Source organism: Mugil cephalus, chromosome 20, assembly GCF_022458985.1.
Source record: "Mugil cephalus isolate CIBA_MC_2020 chromosome 20, CIBA_Mcephalus_1.1, whole genome shotgun sequence".
In the NCBI taxonomy this organism is placed as follows: Eukaryota; Metazoa; Chordata; class Actinopteri; order Mugiliformes; family Mugilidae; genus Mugil; species Mugil cephalus.
In genome coordinates, this window is record NC_061789.1 from 11,519,942 (window position 1) to 11,536,296 (window position 16,355).

The window sequence follows — 16,355 nt, forward strand, 5'->3', positions numbered from 1 at the left end:
AAAGAAAATGAAAAATAAAGTTAAAATTACAGATTTTACATGACCAAAAAGAAGTGGAAGTACAGACTTATTTTATCCCACCCCTTCTTAATAGATCAATAGTATTTGTATATTTGTATAATCATAGCAATATTCTGTTTTGAAATCTGTGTTTGTGCCTTCTTCACTGCTGCACAGGTCTTCCACCCTTCTCCCCATTCATGTGTCGAGGCTTTTTAAGGTGTCTCCTAAAGCCAATGATTAGTTCATTTTCATTTATTTGGACTACTTATGGGCCCAAACAAAGAATGACAGTATGTATAGACCATTGGGAAAATCTGGATATCCTAAAGCAAAATGCCAGGCATCACTTTATATTCAGTTTGAAGTAGCTCAGTCTCAGTAAAAAACTTAAGAAAAAATAAAACACAGGCTCAGGATAACATTATAGATATTTAATGGGTAAACAAACAATTCAGCTGAGAGGACAAAGAATGCACAAAACAAGGGGGAATATCAAAAGAAAAGCACGCACACAGATAACATCCAGCTCCAGTTTAACCCTTACATGTTTAATTCGTTTTATAAACCACTATTTTAATGTTTTTCTGTCAAAGATATTGTTTATCCAACTAGAACAGAGTAAAATAGAATATTTCTCAATATGAAGCATTGTGTGAAAGGTTTAAAATGATTGCTTAAAGAGAAGTTAAATAAGGTGACACAAAATAACGTAAAACTTTTAATGAAGTTCATCATGTTTATCGTTTCAATGCTGGCCAGTGGAGTTCATCAGGGAATGATGTTGGGTCTTCTTTATCTTCATTTTTTTTCTATGAACTTCTAATTATTTTTTTCAAAAGAAGTTCTTCATGATTAAATCTTCTAATTTAAGGTTATGAACCACCGATGAGCTACAGTTCATCTTTCCAATGGTTCAGCTAAGAAACAAAATCTATGTTTTATATCCAAGATTTGTCTTGAGAGGATTTCTACTCTTTTTCTGTAAAGGATAATCATTTCACCATGTCACGCCATCTTGCAGGAATTCATCGTGCACGAACGAATACTGCTGCTGATTTTTTTTTTAAATTACTCCGACGTCGCTAGCCATAGCTAGAGGGCACGTCTGATAAATAATAAAAAATAGTAATAAAAAAGAAATACAGAAAATAAATTAATGAATATACAACATAAGAAACGTAGACAGTCTTAAGATACTTCTATCATACAGTCTCTTTATGAATAAAAGAAAAGTTCTAAGTAATTTTTAATTATCGAGCAGCGATTAGCTAACGTGACTTCCGCTTTCGAGATCCGGCAGAATAAAGACGTTTAACAGCCTACTGAAAATAAATTTCCTCTTATGAACTTGGACTTATTTGGTAACTTACAATTTATTAAATAACTATTTTAAAAAAATATTACTGAATTTGAATTTTATGTGTTTTTTAAAAAAATATTTATTAAAATATTCATTATTCTTATCTATCATTTTATTATTCTTATTTGATGATTTAAAAAAAATGTATACATTGACATTATTTTTAAAATATTATCTATCATTATTATTCATAATTTGTTATTGTTTTTTAAATATACATTTTGTTTAATGTCACGTACCCCCTGGAGTACCTTCAAGTAGTATATACAAAAAAGAGAGAGAAAACAACTCAGTAAAGTATCCGTTTTTAATATTGGTAAGTATACCAGCAGCAGCAGCAGCAGCACACAGGTCTTAACGTAGGAACAACAGCACTTTTTAAGGCAAAGAGAAAAACTACACAACCTCCACCACAGAAGTAGAAATGCTCAATACAGACTATACGTTTATATTTGTTAATTTCTGTGGCTATAGTGCAAAGCAGAAAGGGAAATCTTTGGCTTTTAGGTGTCAACAAAGTAAACAAAAAGTTATGAAGTTTTTAGGCACAATTATTCCATTAACAGCATCAGTTCACGGACACATCACATGTTGTCAGTTCTGCTCTGTCAAAACTCAGAGTCTCATTTCTTCTGTAAAGTAATGATCAGTAACAGTGAACATCGCGTCTACGTTGTACAACCTGGAGAAAATAAACCAAGGACGTGAGTCTGCTTCCCTGCTCCGTCTGAAAGTGTGTCATCTAATAAACAAACAGCAAATTTTATTTTTAGAGGTCTGACATTTTTATGCAGAGAGTGAAATGCGTTTTAATATTAGACGACCCACTTTTATGTAAGAACAATGAAACAGTTCCTTTTATTTCTCATGCTGAGTTTTGAACATAGAATTTTGATTGTAGAGAAGCAGTGAATCTAAGGATTCAGTAACTTCCTGGTTATATAAACTGGACAAACTTTGTTTAATTTTTCTGATCCAAGCATAAGATAGAAAGTATAGAAAAAAGGGTTTTCTTTTAAGCTTGTTTGTTTATTTTAATTGTTCACGCTGTACATTTGCATGAACATAATTCTAGTAAACATTACTTGTGGCGTGGTCAGCTTTTTTATTTTTATATTTCCCCTCCCCTTCCTCACGGTGCCGAACCCTGTCCCAACCCTGGCAGCGCCCCCAGCAGGCCGTTGGCCGTAGTGAAGAGGTTTATGGGAGACGAGCCATCCGTGATGAGGGTGGACTTGAGTCCCAGAGCCTGGAGCATCTTCACCTGTAGGAAACAAACCACTGTGAGTTTAAAATCCTGCACAAAGTCAAGGTACTTCTAATGAGCCGCTTTACGTCCTCTCTGAAGTAGATTTTAATTTCTAATTTTTGGTACGGTACCTGCAGCTCTGGTCCGGCTCTGGCGATCTCCTTCAGCGTGTCACTGCCCAGACTCTCCACCAGCTTCTTGAAGTGGGCACTTTCGATTTGAGCCAGACGCTCCTGCTTCTCCACCTCCAGATTATCCATCTCCTTCTTATAGTTGAGCTCCTGCTCACGCGCCTTCGCCAGGCGCTGGAGCTCCGCCTCCTGCGCACACACACAGAAAAAAAAAAAAACACAGATGAAAACAAACTTCTGATTAAATCATTTTGGTGACCGACATGCTGTAGAGATGAAAGTCATATGTACTTAACAGAGCTTTAAGGTTGGCATTAAACAAAACGTGCAGCCGATTATCCCAGCGCATGCTGTTGTGGGCGGAAGTAGAGATGGTAGTGTATGTTATCGAGCTTACTGTCCGGTGGGAAGACAGAGTTGAGGAGGCTAATGAGCGCGAGAGAGCTCGATATTCAGAGATGGCAGCAGAAGCTGAGCAGCGAGGGTAGAGCGACTGCGTGCGGCCGGTGGAGGTGGGTTGCCGTGGAACCCACCATCTCCTGTGTGAGCTGGGCATTCGTGGGAGAGAACAAAGGGTGACATGTCCCTGGCAGCAGAGCGATCAAGTGAGTGGCTGTGGCTGAGGAGGAAACATGCTAGCTGGGGAGCATGCTGGGGAGCAAGGTTAGGCTAGCTGGTTTTAGTAGTTAGTAGTAGGGCTAAGCTAATCTCTCGGTTGAAAGTTACACGGTTGTGTGGTGGCAGCATGGAGAGGGGGCCCCCCAAGACACTGGAACTTACTGTTCAGCCTTCTTGAGGTGTCGTGGGCCTTAACAAAACATCGGTGAAGGGAGGTGCCCACTTGAAAACCCCAAAGATGTGTCGCATACTGCCTATTGCCGTTGGCTAGGCTAGTTAGATGGCGTCTTCTTGTTGGTTGCTAACCGGTAGCTGACAGCGAGCCTGCTGGTCGGTTTTTCAGTTGGACTGGGCTTCTAAAGTCAGCCCTGGATGCCTAAATATTGAGCAAAAAATGACCATACTCCATCAGTTTATTTTTAAGAAGGAAAATAAAGCAATGCAAGCAATTTTCTACCTAAATAAAATTGCCAAAAAGCAAAAAATTTCCCCTTGCTGACAAAAAGAACTTTTTTTTAATTAGTATTTTTTAAAGAAATTTCTTTGAAATGCCCTAAAACATTTAACACCTCGGCAGGCTTTCTGTGACCTCCAAACCACCACACGACCCAACATCCACAGGCCCAATTTCCCTATTTTTGATATGAAAATTAGGTTGGTTGGAAATTTAGTTTTTGTAGTAGCGACACAGCCAAGTCGTTTCAGCATCTCAGAGGCGTGCAGTAAGAGACATGCAGCAGCCCACAGTTATCCACTGAAAAGCTGCCAACACCGGCCGGGTTCTTATTCTTGTACTTACCATTACCATTTCGTTACAGTACTCCATCCTCTTTTCTACCTACAAAGTCTTCTGAAATCCAGTTCCTCAAATTATTCTCCTCCTCCTCTTGCGTCTACTCCTGTTGATTCTATCACTCCCAGCTCCTCCTTTTTTCACAGCTGCTAATTATTGGCATCTCTACATCAGTCGTACCAGCAGCTCCGGTGTATTTTATTGAGCTCATGCGTGGAGTTTTATGCTAAGAACAGTAAGAGTGGGCGTACCGCCTCGATCCTTTGAGCCTCTGCCTTCAGTTTGGCCTCGCTGACTGCCGCCTCTCCCTGGATGCGAGCCGCCTCAGCGCGGGACTGAGCCTCCGCCTTAGCAGCTCCCGTGCTCTCCACCGCAGCGCTGAAACACAAGCGCCATCGATTCACTGGGACATTTATACTAAACAGTTGCATGGACTCAGCCTCATCAGGCTCCATAGTTTGACATCATTCAACATCAAGGTGTGCATTCACCTGAGCGCCTCCAGCTCCAGCAGTTCCTTCCTGGCTTTCTCCGCCTGGGCCTGGTCGGTGATCTTCTGCCTCTCCAGCTTCCCCCGAGCCTCCTGCTCCAGACGCTCCGCCTCGTGTCTGCACACCAACAACACGTCATGAAACCCGGCGGCTTTTCAGCAGCGCTAACCGCTCAAAACCTCAAACTTGTGTGTCTGTGTGACCGTGCGGCCGCCTCCTGGGAGTTGGTGGTGATCTCGATGGCCAGCTGGACGCTCTTCTGCAGGGCGTCTCGGGTCCTCTGGTCGACGGGCTCCACGGACTGGATGTCCACGCTGCTGATCACCAAGTTGTTCTGTTTGAAGCAAAGGTTGGGACGGATCGCCATCTTCTCGTCGAAGCCGAACACAGCGGAACAGATGATCCGGTTGGAGTTCTGCAGACGAGACAGAACTTAAGATTTAAGAAAGATGTTTCTCTGGAATAAAGGGATATAGATTTTGGTCCATTGTCTACAAACTAGTTTGTAATTTTTTTTTTAGATACTCTGGGTAAAAAAACAAATGCACTAACCTTACGGAAATCATCAAACTGCACCGAGGCGACAGCTCCTCTGATCTTGGAGGCGATGGCTTTACAGGCATCTCCCACAAAGTCAGGAACTGAGAACAGAGTTGCTGCAGAAGCAGAGTCGGCCGGCAGCTTGATATCAAAGTGCCTGAAGAGGGATGATTGTGATCATGAAATAGTAAAACCAGGAGGTGTTTTCCGGCGCTGGACTGTGTGGTTACCAGTTGTAGGAGAGCTGCAGCTGCAGGCGGGCGTGGTCCGCCGTCTCTATGGTGATGATGTCAGTGAAGAAGTCTGGCCCCAGCAGGAGGCAGATGGCCTTGATGACGTTGGGCCTCTTCGGTTTGTCCCCGGACAGCGACAGCACGGTCAAATGCTCATCGGGTCCCAGCATCACCAAATCCGGCCCGAACATCACCCTGCAGACACAACACGATCAGCTCCTCTATCCAACCTCTACACCCAACACCCACACAGTCAGGAGAGACGCCCCACCTGGCTTTCTTCTCTCTGTAGTCGTACACCTGGACAGCGGCGTTGTGAGGGACCCTGTAGGAGACCACCCTGGTCTTCTCCCTCCGCCCGTCCTCTCCCATATTTTGGCGGTCGGAGCGGTCGGACAGCGGGTCGAGGCGGGCGGCCAGCAAGGCCTCGACCTTTGGAGGAAGCTCCTTCTCCCACAGCTCCTCATCCTGAGTCAGCATGTAGGTGTGACCGATCACCGCTCGCACCTGAGAGGCCGACGGCACACGGTTAACTCATAGTCAAATGAAGCCGGAGCAGAAAACCAGTTAGCTCGCACCTTTCCAGTCTTATTGTCCCTGACGTAGATCCCCTCGTTCTCGTCCAGGGGGATGGCCTCTTGCCTCAGCACCACCTCCACTGTGGCGGGGGGGACATACTCGATGGGGCCCCGCAGCATCCAGCGGTCTCCGGGGCGACGGAGGATGCCGCTCCTCCGGGTGCGCTTAGGCCTGCTCTCCATGGCCCCCTCCTCTTCCTCCTCCTCCTCCTCGTAGTCCTGCTCCATGTGCTGGCAGAGAGAATGGGGCAGAGACAGGAGGGGGGTGGAAATAAAGGTTAATGTGGGGATGCATTGGCGTGGAGGAGGAGAAGGAGGAGGAGAAGGAGGAGGAGAAGGAGGAGGAGAAGGAGGAGGAGAAGGAGGAGGAGAGGGGATCGGAGGGAGGCACTGATTAAAAACAACAGAGAACGTGAAAAAATAAAGCGATGGAGTAATAAAAAGAAGAAATGAACGGAGGGACGTCGGGAGAGAAACAAAGAAGAGTGTGTGATGAGTTAGCAGGAAGAAAAAATTAGGACTTTGACACGATGTCACCTGACCCACAGGTGTGTCTCACCTTTCTACCTACATACCAGAGCTGCTTTAACAACGTACAGGTGGTCTTTCTTCCAGACACGCCTCTGTGAAAGCACTATTTGATTTTCTAATCTCCTCCACCTGCTGCTTGAGGACCGGTTACACAAGATCAATGGTGCAATGTACATCTCCTCCACCCGTCACTGCAGCAGCTCCTCACACAGAGGACGGACGGGGTTAATGTGTTTGAGCTGGACGTTGACTGTCAGATTCCTGTAGTTCACCGGGACAAAGTGCGCAAGGGGCGAATGGCAGGGTGAAGAAATCTAAGCCACACTGCAGTGAAATATGACAGCAGCTCAACCAAGAGGCTCCTGCTACATAACAATCAGGGTGACCCCTCTGCTTCCCACCACTTAGTGACAGCAATGTGTCACTCAGTCGTTTAACAAGCTCCAACCCCAAAATGCAGCGTTTTTGTGCAAATATCGAATCAAAAAGTGTCAAAAAGTCTACATTTTAATTAGACTTGATGTCAATTTCATTGTTCTTTTTATTGTGTTAAACTTTTCTTATTTTTAATAGGGCTGGGCGGTATGACAAAAAAAATATTTTTTTGTTCACAACATTTTCTACGGGTTGAGAGAGGAGTTAATACAGGAGATTGACTAAGGATGGACTATTTTACTGCGATTATGGGTAAATGTTGGTGTGGAAATTTACAGCTCAGAGATAAAAAACTAATTAAATGTCATTAATATAACATGAAGAAACAAGGACAATTATTGTTTCATTTATTTTTACATATTTATTCATATTTAAACTACTATATCTGTAATGTTCATAGCAGCGCAAATGGCTACTGTAATAGTTGTAGTCTGCGCGCAACATTTTTTTCTCATTCATAAAAGATAAAATTGGGGACACTTTCTGGGATCTCGGTGATAACAAAACCAACTTGAGGCTTTAAACCTGTTCTTGTTGCAGCTTCTTGTTTCCTGAACTTTTAGCCTGTCCGGCGTCCTGTTGTTTCGTGCAGCTTTACGTACGAATGATGAACCACATTGGTTTTAGCTTGTTACACTGTAGTAGATTTGATTCAGTTATTGAAAACAAATCAAACCAACACAGTGGTAACATCTGAATCGCCACCGGGGCCACTTTGTCCCAGAAAAGTCGGACCCCGAGGTCAAAAAGTTTGAAGACACCTGCTCTATAGGACGTCCACTTTTCCGAATCAGTCTGCCCTCACCTCCTCGGTGTCGGTGAAGGCCTCCACGGCTCGCAGCACCAGGCCCTCCTCCTCCGACAGCACGTACACGTCCTGGATGCCCTGTTCAAGATGCTCACCCGGCTGCAGGAAAAAGGAGCGCTCACCCTGGAAGGAGGTAGATTAGTGTTTTTTTTGATTGATTGGGTATGTGACTTTACTATAAACACTAAACACTGTATCCGGAGGCATCTTACCTTCACCACCTTCTTCTTTCCCAGCTGAGGCTTGCCGTCGTGCCCGACCGGGTCCAGGATCACGCAGTACTGCCTGCTGCTCAGGGTGGTCACGTTTACCACGCCCACCACCTCCTCCGCCACAGAGGGGATGTGGGCCTCCCTGTCGGCCATGGTGACCAGCCACTCCTCCCCGTGCGGCGGTCCTGTCCGCCGGCGTCTTTGAAGGGCCGCAGGGCGCGGACGTGCAGCGCTTTCTGGAGGCGCAGCAAAGATATGTCAGACGGTCCGCAGCTGTTTGTGAACGCACCATAATTGAAGTTTCTAAGAGCTGCGTCCAGGCACATATATAATTAGAAGTGTCTCCGTCATAAAGATGCTGCTGAGACGTTAATAACCACTGTTTTATCTACAATCCTGTTCTCAACCGTTCTGTTGTTTTTTCCACTTCTGGGTTTGTAAAATAGGAAGTAGCAAGAAATCTATGTCAAAGTTCCGCAGTTGTTGTTTTTGTTTTTTTATACATGTCACCTGAGTCACATAGTGGTAACCACATGATTCTTACTTGGCCGTGAAAACAGGAAGTGGCCTCTATCTTAACAGCCACTGGAAACAGAAACAGATGAAGCGGAGAGTCACCTTGTCGGTGAGGATGAAGGCGTTGACGATGTCGATGACCTCCTCGTGAGCACCTGGAAGGTACACGTCCACTTTGCAGACCAGCCACTCGTCGCCTGCACATTTAGCCACGAGTGGGAAAAAAAAAACGTGACAGGAAGGAGAAGAGAAAGAAACCTTAAATCTTTGTCTTTCTAATCTATTGTTGGTATTATGTGAAGTGTTCCGTGTGAAGAAAGTTTGATTTTTGTGTGTGTGTCTGTTACCTGTGATCCTCTGGACTCCGCCTCGGTCTTTGCCCTCCTTGCGAGCTCTCAGCCTGATGGCCTGGTTCTCTCGGATCACTGTGGCCTTGATGGTCTCCAGAACCGCCACCTCCTTCCTGGGGATGTAGGTCCCTGGAAGAAAACCAGATGTTGTTAGTGGGGATCTTTGGGTCCTATGGGTTGAGGGGAGGGGCCTCTGTGGGTCATCTCACAGATACTTGATCAGTTTGGGATCTGGTGAATTGGATTTCAGGAACGATGGGGCTGATCTGTTCAGAAATCTGGAGGAAAAATATTCCTGGGGGGAAAACATCAAGAATAAAAGAAAGTGACCAAAAGGCTTGAAGATGCACTGAGAGTTCTTCCAGGAGCTGTGGGATCCCACCTGGTCCTTCGAACAGCCACTCGTCTCCGGCCACTCTCTTCTCCCCTCCCACCTCCTCAAAGTCCAGCAGAGCCTGCAGACGCAGCGCCGTGTCCGGATACACGATCTGCAGAGGTGTCGGATCCTGAAGGAGAAAAACAAACAAACAAAAAAAAGATTACCTTTCTCAACGTAGTTTCTCTTTATTTAAAGACTGACTTTTATTCTAATCTTTTGATTACAATAATCTAAAGCCTGGTTTCCATGCCAACCTTCTGGATCTCCTCTCCTGGGTACAGAGGGAACGGGTCCTGCGTCAGGCGGATCTCCAGGTCGGCGTGACGCAGCTTGGCTTGACCCGATTGGTCAAACAAAACCTGGCCGTTGTCGTCACGGGCAACGGGGTTGGCGATAACGCAGTAGTGACGCGGTGCAACCATCGTCATACGAACCGGTAAAAAGAGCACTCTGTTAAAAAAGAAAAAAAAGAAACTGATGTTAAATTCTGATTTGAATAAGAGATGTGACACACTGACTGGAAATGGAGCTGAAACTAAATGGAAGACAATCAAACTCCAGCAGCTACAACACAGAGAGTCTGTCCCACCTCTCATTGTCCTGGCGGATGTAGGTGAGTGGTCCGACCTCCACGCGGGCGATGTTGGTGTTCTGGTCCAGGACGTGGATATAGTGATGAGGAGGGATGCGGATGATGGACGCATCCATCAGGGCTTCCACCTCAGGCCCACGGTTTCCGCCCTTCTTAGACATCATGGCAAAGAAACGCTGCACAGGAAAAGAAACATGTGGAGGGCTTTAGGTCCACGCCATGTACGGATTCCACTGAACACCCCGACCCCTACGGCTAAACTGACTGTTGATACGAACACAGACAAAAGAGGCAAGTATGAAGAGACAAAGAATGCAAAAAAAAGATTCAAAAAGACACAAAAAAAGACCCCAAACACACAAAAAATTATCATAAAGTTGCAAAAAGCAGCCACAACGACACAAGTAACCAGAAACTGACAAAATACAATGACAACAGATGGAAAAAAAAAAAACTCAATGATGAAAATACAATGTGGGCACATAAGACACCCACAAAGATAAAAACACAAAAAACAAAACAACTACAAAGATGCAAAAGACACACACCTGGTAATATCTAAAAAAACAACCTCAAAGTTGAAAAAAAAAAGATCTCAGACACAAAAACAACCACAAGAAAGTAGAAAACCCCACAAAGATGCACAAAACAACCACTACAAAACCAAAAAAAAAAGATCTCAAAGACAGAAGAACAACCAAAAAAACATAAAAATACAACAAAGATGCAACAGAAGGAGAAAAAAATATGTAAAAACAACAACAACAAAAAATATTAAAGGATCTTTATTCTTTTATGCGCCAGTATTCATCATTGTGAATGTATGTGTGGATGTTCTGTCTCCACATCTCAACCATGAATCTAACTGATGACAGATCAATGGACGACAGATTAACTGAGCTTATTAGACAAGCTCTGGTTTAATTCATTTTTATCAGTTTAAAGTCAACTAAACAAGTTGAGCGTGTCCACTTGGGTGAACACTGAGATCACAGAGAAGTGCAAGAAAAAAAAAAAAGAACAGAGACACACCTTGGTGCAAAGTCAACCCCAGACGGGTTTATCTCGTTTATCTTGTGACACAATCGACGATTGTTGCTGATTGAATAGTACGAGTCAGTTTACTGAGCATCAGAACGACATCTGAGCGTCAGCAAGACACAATCTGGGGCCAGTAACCAATGGGACGGTCGATGGGAAAATAAGACGGGGAAATAATGTGATGGACGTCTGTTGCAAATGCGTCAAGAGAAAATGTCATGAATCAGCTCTTCTCACCGCTATCATAAAAGTCTTTAAGAATACATGCAGCTCATGTGACAAACACGAATCAGTGCATCAATAGAAAAATCAAAAAGACTTAATCGGAATCTACCTGGACAACGTATGTGCATGTAAACACGTGACTCCGACTAAAATCAGAGTTCTCTTTATCCAATTAAGACGCCCAGATACTGTGATTGGAATTCCGTTTTCTCTGCCATGTATACGCCTTAATTGGACTACAATCGGATAAGGCATGTGCACCTGCTCTACAACCGCTGCACTGGCACGTGACCCCTAAACAAAAACATCGAAGAAAGCCGATCGCAGAAGAAGTTATTAGATTTTCTTCGGTGCATGTAAACTCGGACAAGGACTGTAGTCAGAAAGTCGAGTTTTGAGCATAGCTCGGTTAAGCTCTGCATGTAAATGCACTGACTGTCGGGACTCAGCCCATTCAAGGCCGCATGGCTCCACTTGTTCCCCAGACAAAGAAGGTCTTTGAACTCAACCTCCCAGCAGCCTTCACCTTTTTACATCTAGGTGTGAAACCTCCACTCTTGAGGGGGCGGCGGCTTCCCCTTACTCTCTTCTCTTAAGCTGTATTTCCATACACAGCCTACCTCTACACCACTGCGCACCACAAACTTTAAATTGCCATTTCCGTTGATAGAAGGTGGGCCAAACGAGGCCAAAGGGATACTTTTCCAGGACTTAAAAGTACCTCCTCTGTGGTTGGGCCGAAGTAGGTGAATTGGAGTTGAAAATGTGAAGTAAAATGCTGCTTACTACTGATTGGTTAGAAGAAAAAAAAAAATTGTCACGATGCAGCGCCAGGTACAAAGCTGGATGTTTTGACCAGACGGACACTCCTAAGCAATGGAAAAGGTAGTTAAAAAAAGGTGGTGAGATGTGGAGTTGTTTAGCGGTAGGCTGCATATGGAAATCTGGGCCTAGTTAGCTTATCTTGCACATAACTTGACCAAGCATAGAATACTTCAACCTTGCCAATGTATGTATTGATTGAAACTGGTAAAATACTTTAGCTCGTGGCTGTTGTCTATAGACCGGTGTTTCCCAGTCCTGCATGTTTTAGATGTTTTCCTCCTCCACCACACCTGATTCAAATGAGTGGCTCGTTATCAGGCCACTGATCATTTGAATCAGGTGTGTTGGAGCAGGAAACATCTAAAACATGCAGGGCAGTGTTCCTCGAGGACCAGGATTGGGAAACACTGGTCTATAGTCTATAGTCAGTAAACCTGTAACTTGAATTTGAAAATCGTGGTGAACAAAGGACACACCTTTGTTCCCCTCACATCACATGTTGGCCTTAGCGTCCATCATGGAGACCAGTTGTTTGTAAACCTCTTTGTCTCTGGACCTTTCGCATTGTTTCCCTCACATAGACACTTGGCTTCTTCACACTAACACACACATATCCACATGTGTACATAGTTAAGTGTTTAAAGTTTTGTTATTTCAGTTTTTAAATGTGTCTGATAAAATTCCTTGAAACTTGAAACGTTGCTCATCTGTTAATGTTGTAGAGGAGTGAATGTGCCAACCTCTACACTGTAGAACCCTTAAATCCTTCAAATTTGCTACTATTAATAAGGTAATATTGTTTGTGATTATTAAGTTAATTATGAAGTTAATTAACAACATTCAGTGTTAATAGTTAGCATACCCACCTTTATGAGACAGATTTGTTAAATAACTGAATTTTGATTAATTTCTGACTTTTAATTCTTCATATGTCAGTGATGGCATCACAATTTTTCATAAAAAAATAAAATAAAATAAAAACACTGACATATAAAGGGTTAAAAGTCAGAAATTTATCAAACTTTTGGTATTATACTTAGTAAAGAAGTGGATTAAATGATTCAGGTTAAAAAGTAGAAAAAAATATTGAATTAAATATTATATTAAATTAAAATATGCTATATAATATGCTTCAGGGCATTTTTGTCCCTTAATGGTAACAACGTAATAATTTTATAATCAGGTATGAGGATTAAATTCTCCCTGAAGCAGAATAAATAGGTGTGTGTGACTTTTACTTGGAAACCCTCCCTCTGAGGTCATTAAACAGCTGATTCATGCAAAGGCAAAAATCCACTCCAGAGAGCCTGCTCCTGTCTAAAACATGGTCCGGACGAATCTCAACAGACAGTACGCATCTTTACATTGCATCCTGGTTTACACTCAACACCAGTAAACAGCAAACAAAAAAAAGAAACTGCCAAACCACTTCCGCATGATATACCTCAACGACAAACTGCATGAGAAATAGTGTTCATGTAAATTCCCAGGCCTCGCAAAAGACAAACATTGACATTTATACGATTTACAGGCTTTAGGATTTACATAAATGTTTCATATTTATTTTTAATATTTAACCCGTGAATCCAAAGGGAGATTGCAGAGAAGAGTTGTGGAGAAGACGCACTCGGAAATTGCTCCAGCGTCTTACCTGTGCTCTTTGCGGCTGTACGGGCAGACGTGCGGCCGAATCCAGGCGGAAAGAGTCAATTTTAAGAAAATGAGAATAAGTTCACAGAGTAAGAGGCCGCAGACGGAAAGGAGATTCGTCTGACGGGAAATGTGTGTCGTTTGTGCGTCAGCAACAGTCACGTGGGTAAAAAAAGAAATATAGAAAATAAATGAGAAAACATTTATGAGACAACATAAGAAACGTAGACAGTCTTCAGATACTTATATTATACGGTCTCCTTATGAATAAAAGAAAAGTTCTGAGTAATTTTTAATTATCGAGCAGCGATTAGTTAACGTGACTTCCGCTTTCGAGATCCGGCGGAATAAAGACATTTAACAGCCTACTGAAAATAAATTTCCTTTTATGAACTTGCACTTGGAATATTTAGTAACTTACAATTGGAACATTTATTAAATAACAATTTTTTAAAAATATAGTTGAATTTTTATGTTTTTTTTTTAATTTTTATTAAAATGTTTATTATTCTTATCTGTCATTTTATTATTCTTACTTATGTGATTATTTCCAAAAATATATATACATTGACATTATTTTTAAAATATTATCTATCATTATTATTTATAATTTGTTATTGTTTTTTAAAATATACATTTTGTTTAATCTCACGTACCCCCTGGAGTACCTTCAAGTAGTATATACGGTCAATGATACCCCCAGGACATTTTGAGAACCATGATCTCCATACATCCACTGAATATCACCCTACTGTATACCCACTGTTGTAGTTGATTTTAAGTAGTGCAAGTATTTTAAACTTTGTAAAGAAAGTAGAACGTTCCATAAATAAAAAAAATAAAAAAAAAGAGAGAAAACACCTCAGTAAAGTGTCAGTTTTTAAAATTGTTAAGTATACCAGCAGCAGTACTCGATGGGGCCCCGCAGCATCCAGTGGTCTCCGGGGCGACGGAGGATGCCAATCCTCCCCCATGCGGCGGTCCTGTCAGCAAAGATATGTCAGACGGTCCAAAGGAAGGAGAAGAGAAAGAAACCTTAAATCTTTGTCTTTCTAATCTATTGTTGGTATTATGTGGAGTGTTCTGTGTGAAGAAAGTTTGATTTTTGTGTGTGTGTCTGTTACCTGTGACCCTCTGGACTCCTCCTCGGTCTTTGCCCTCCTTGCGAGCTCTCAGCCTGATGGCCTGGTTCTCTCGGATCACTGTGGCCTTGATGGTCTCCAGAACCGCCACCTCCTTCCTGGGGATGTAGGTCCCTGGAAGAAAACCAGATGTTGTTAGTGGGGATCTTTGGGTCCTATGGGTTGAGGGGAGGGGCCTCTGTGGGTCATCTCACAGATACTTGATCAGTTTGGGATCTGGTGAATTTGATTTCAGGAACGATGGGGCTGATCTGTTCAGAAATCTGGAGGAAAAATATTCCTGGGGGGAAAACATCAAGAATAAAAGAAAGTGACCAAAAGGCTTGAAGATGCACTGAGAGTTCTTCCAGGAGCTGTGGGATCCCACCTGGTCCTTCGAACAGCCACTCGTCTCCGGCCACTCTCTTCTCCCCTCCCACCTCCTCAAAGTCCAGCAGAGCCTGCAGACGCAGCGCCGTGTCCGGATACACGATCTGCAGAGGTGTCGGGTCCTGAAGGAGAAAAACAAACAAACAAACAAAAGATTACCTTTCTCACAGTAGTTTCTCTTTATTTTAAGACTGACTTTTATTCTAATCTTTTGATTACAATAATCTAAAGCCTGGTTTCCATGCCGACCTTCTGGACCTCCTCTCCAGGGTACAGAGGGAACGGGTCCTGCGTCAGGCGGATCTCCAGGTCGGCGTGACGCAGCTTGGCTTGACCCGATTGGTCAAACAAAACCTGGCCGTTGTCGTCACGGGCAACGGGGTTGGCGATAACGCAGTAGTGACGCGGCGGAACCATCGTCATACGAACCGGTAAAAAGAGCACTCTGTTAAAAAAGAAAATAAAAAAACTGATGTTAAATTCTGATTTGAATAAGAGATGTGAGACACTGACTGGAAATGGAGCTGAAACTACATGGAAGACAATCAAACTCCAGCAGCTACAACACAGAGGGTCTGTCCCACCTCTCATTGTCCTGGCGGATGTAGGTGAGTGGTCCGACCTCCACACGGGTGATGTTGGTGTTCTGGTCCAGGACGTGGATATAGTGATGAGGAGGGATGCGGATGATGGACGCATCCATCAGGGCTTCCACCTCAGGCCCACGGTTTCCGCCCTTCTTAGACATCATGGCAAAGAAACGCTGCACAGGAAAAGAAACATGTGGAGAGCTTTAGGTCCACGCCATGTACGGACTCCACTGAACACCCCGACCCCTACGGCTAAACTGACTGTTGATACGAACACAGACAAAAGAACCAAGTACGAAGAGACAAAGGATGCAAAAAAAAAAAAGATTCAAAAATACACAAAAAAAATATCATAAAGATGCAAAAAGCAGCCACAACGACACAAGTAACCTGAAACCGACAAAATACAATGACAACAGATGATGGAAAAAAAACACTGACATATAAAGGGTTAAAAGTCAGAAATTTATCAAACTTTTGGTATTATACTTAGTAAAGAAGTGGATTAAATGATTCAGTTTAAAAAGTAGAAAAAAATATTAAATTAAAATTCTCCCTGAAGCAGAATAAATAGGTGTGTGTGACTTTTACTTGGAAGATCTCCCTCTAAGGTCATTAATGCAAAACAGCTGATTCATGCAAAGGCAAAAATACACTCCAAAGAGCCTGCTCCTGTCTAAAACACGGTCCGGAT

General features: G+C 43.2%; 1 protein-coding gene across 1 annotated transcript; it reads right to left on the reverse strand.

Annotated features, from left to right (window-relative positions):
- Positions 1–1,652: 1,652 nt before the first annotated feature.
- Positions 1,653–14,815, reverse strand: LOC124997644 (major vault protein-like). Its single transcript, XM_047571522.1, is given in 19 exon segments — positions 1,653–2,627; positions 2,744–2,932; positions 4,406–4,532; positions 4,646–4,762; positions 4,849–5,060; positions 5,198–5,342; positions 5,416–5,613; positions 5,690–5,925; positions 5,997–6,227; positions 7,768–7,893; positions 7,983–8,158; positions 8,161–8,218; positions 8,601–8,695; positions 8,846–8,977; positions 9,231–9,354; positions 9,482–9,677; positions 9,817–9,995; positions 14,460–14,543; positions 14,685–14,815. Coding segments are annotated over 18 exon segments (2,748 nt in total). The 5' UTR covers positions 14,535–14,543; positions 14,685–14,815; the 3' UTR covers positions 1,653–2,495.
- Positions 14,816–16,355: the final 1,540 nt, after the last annotated feature.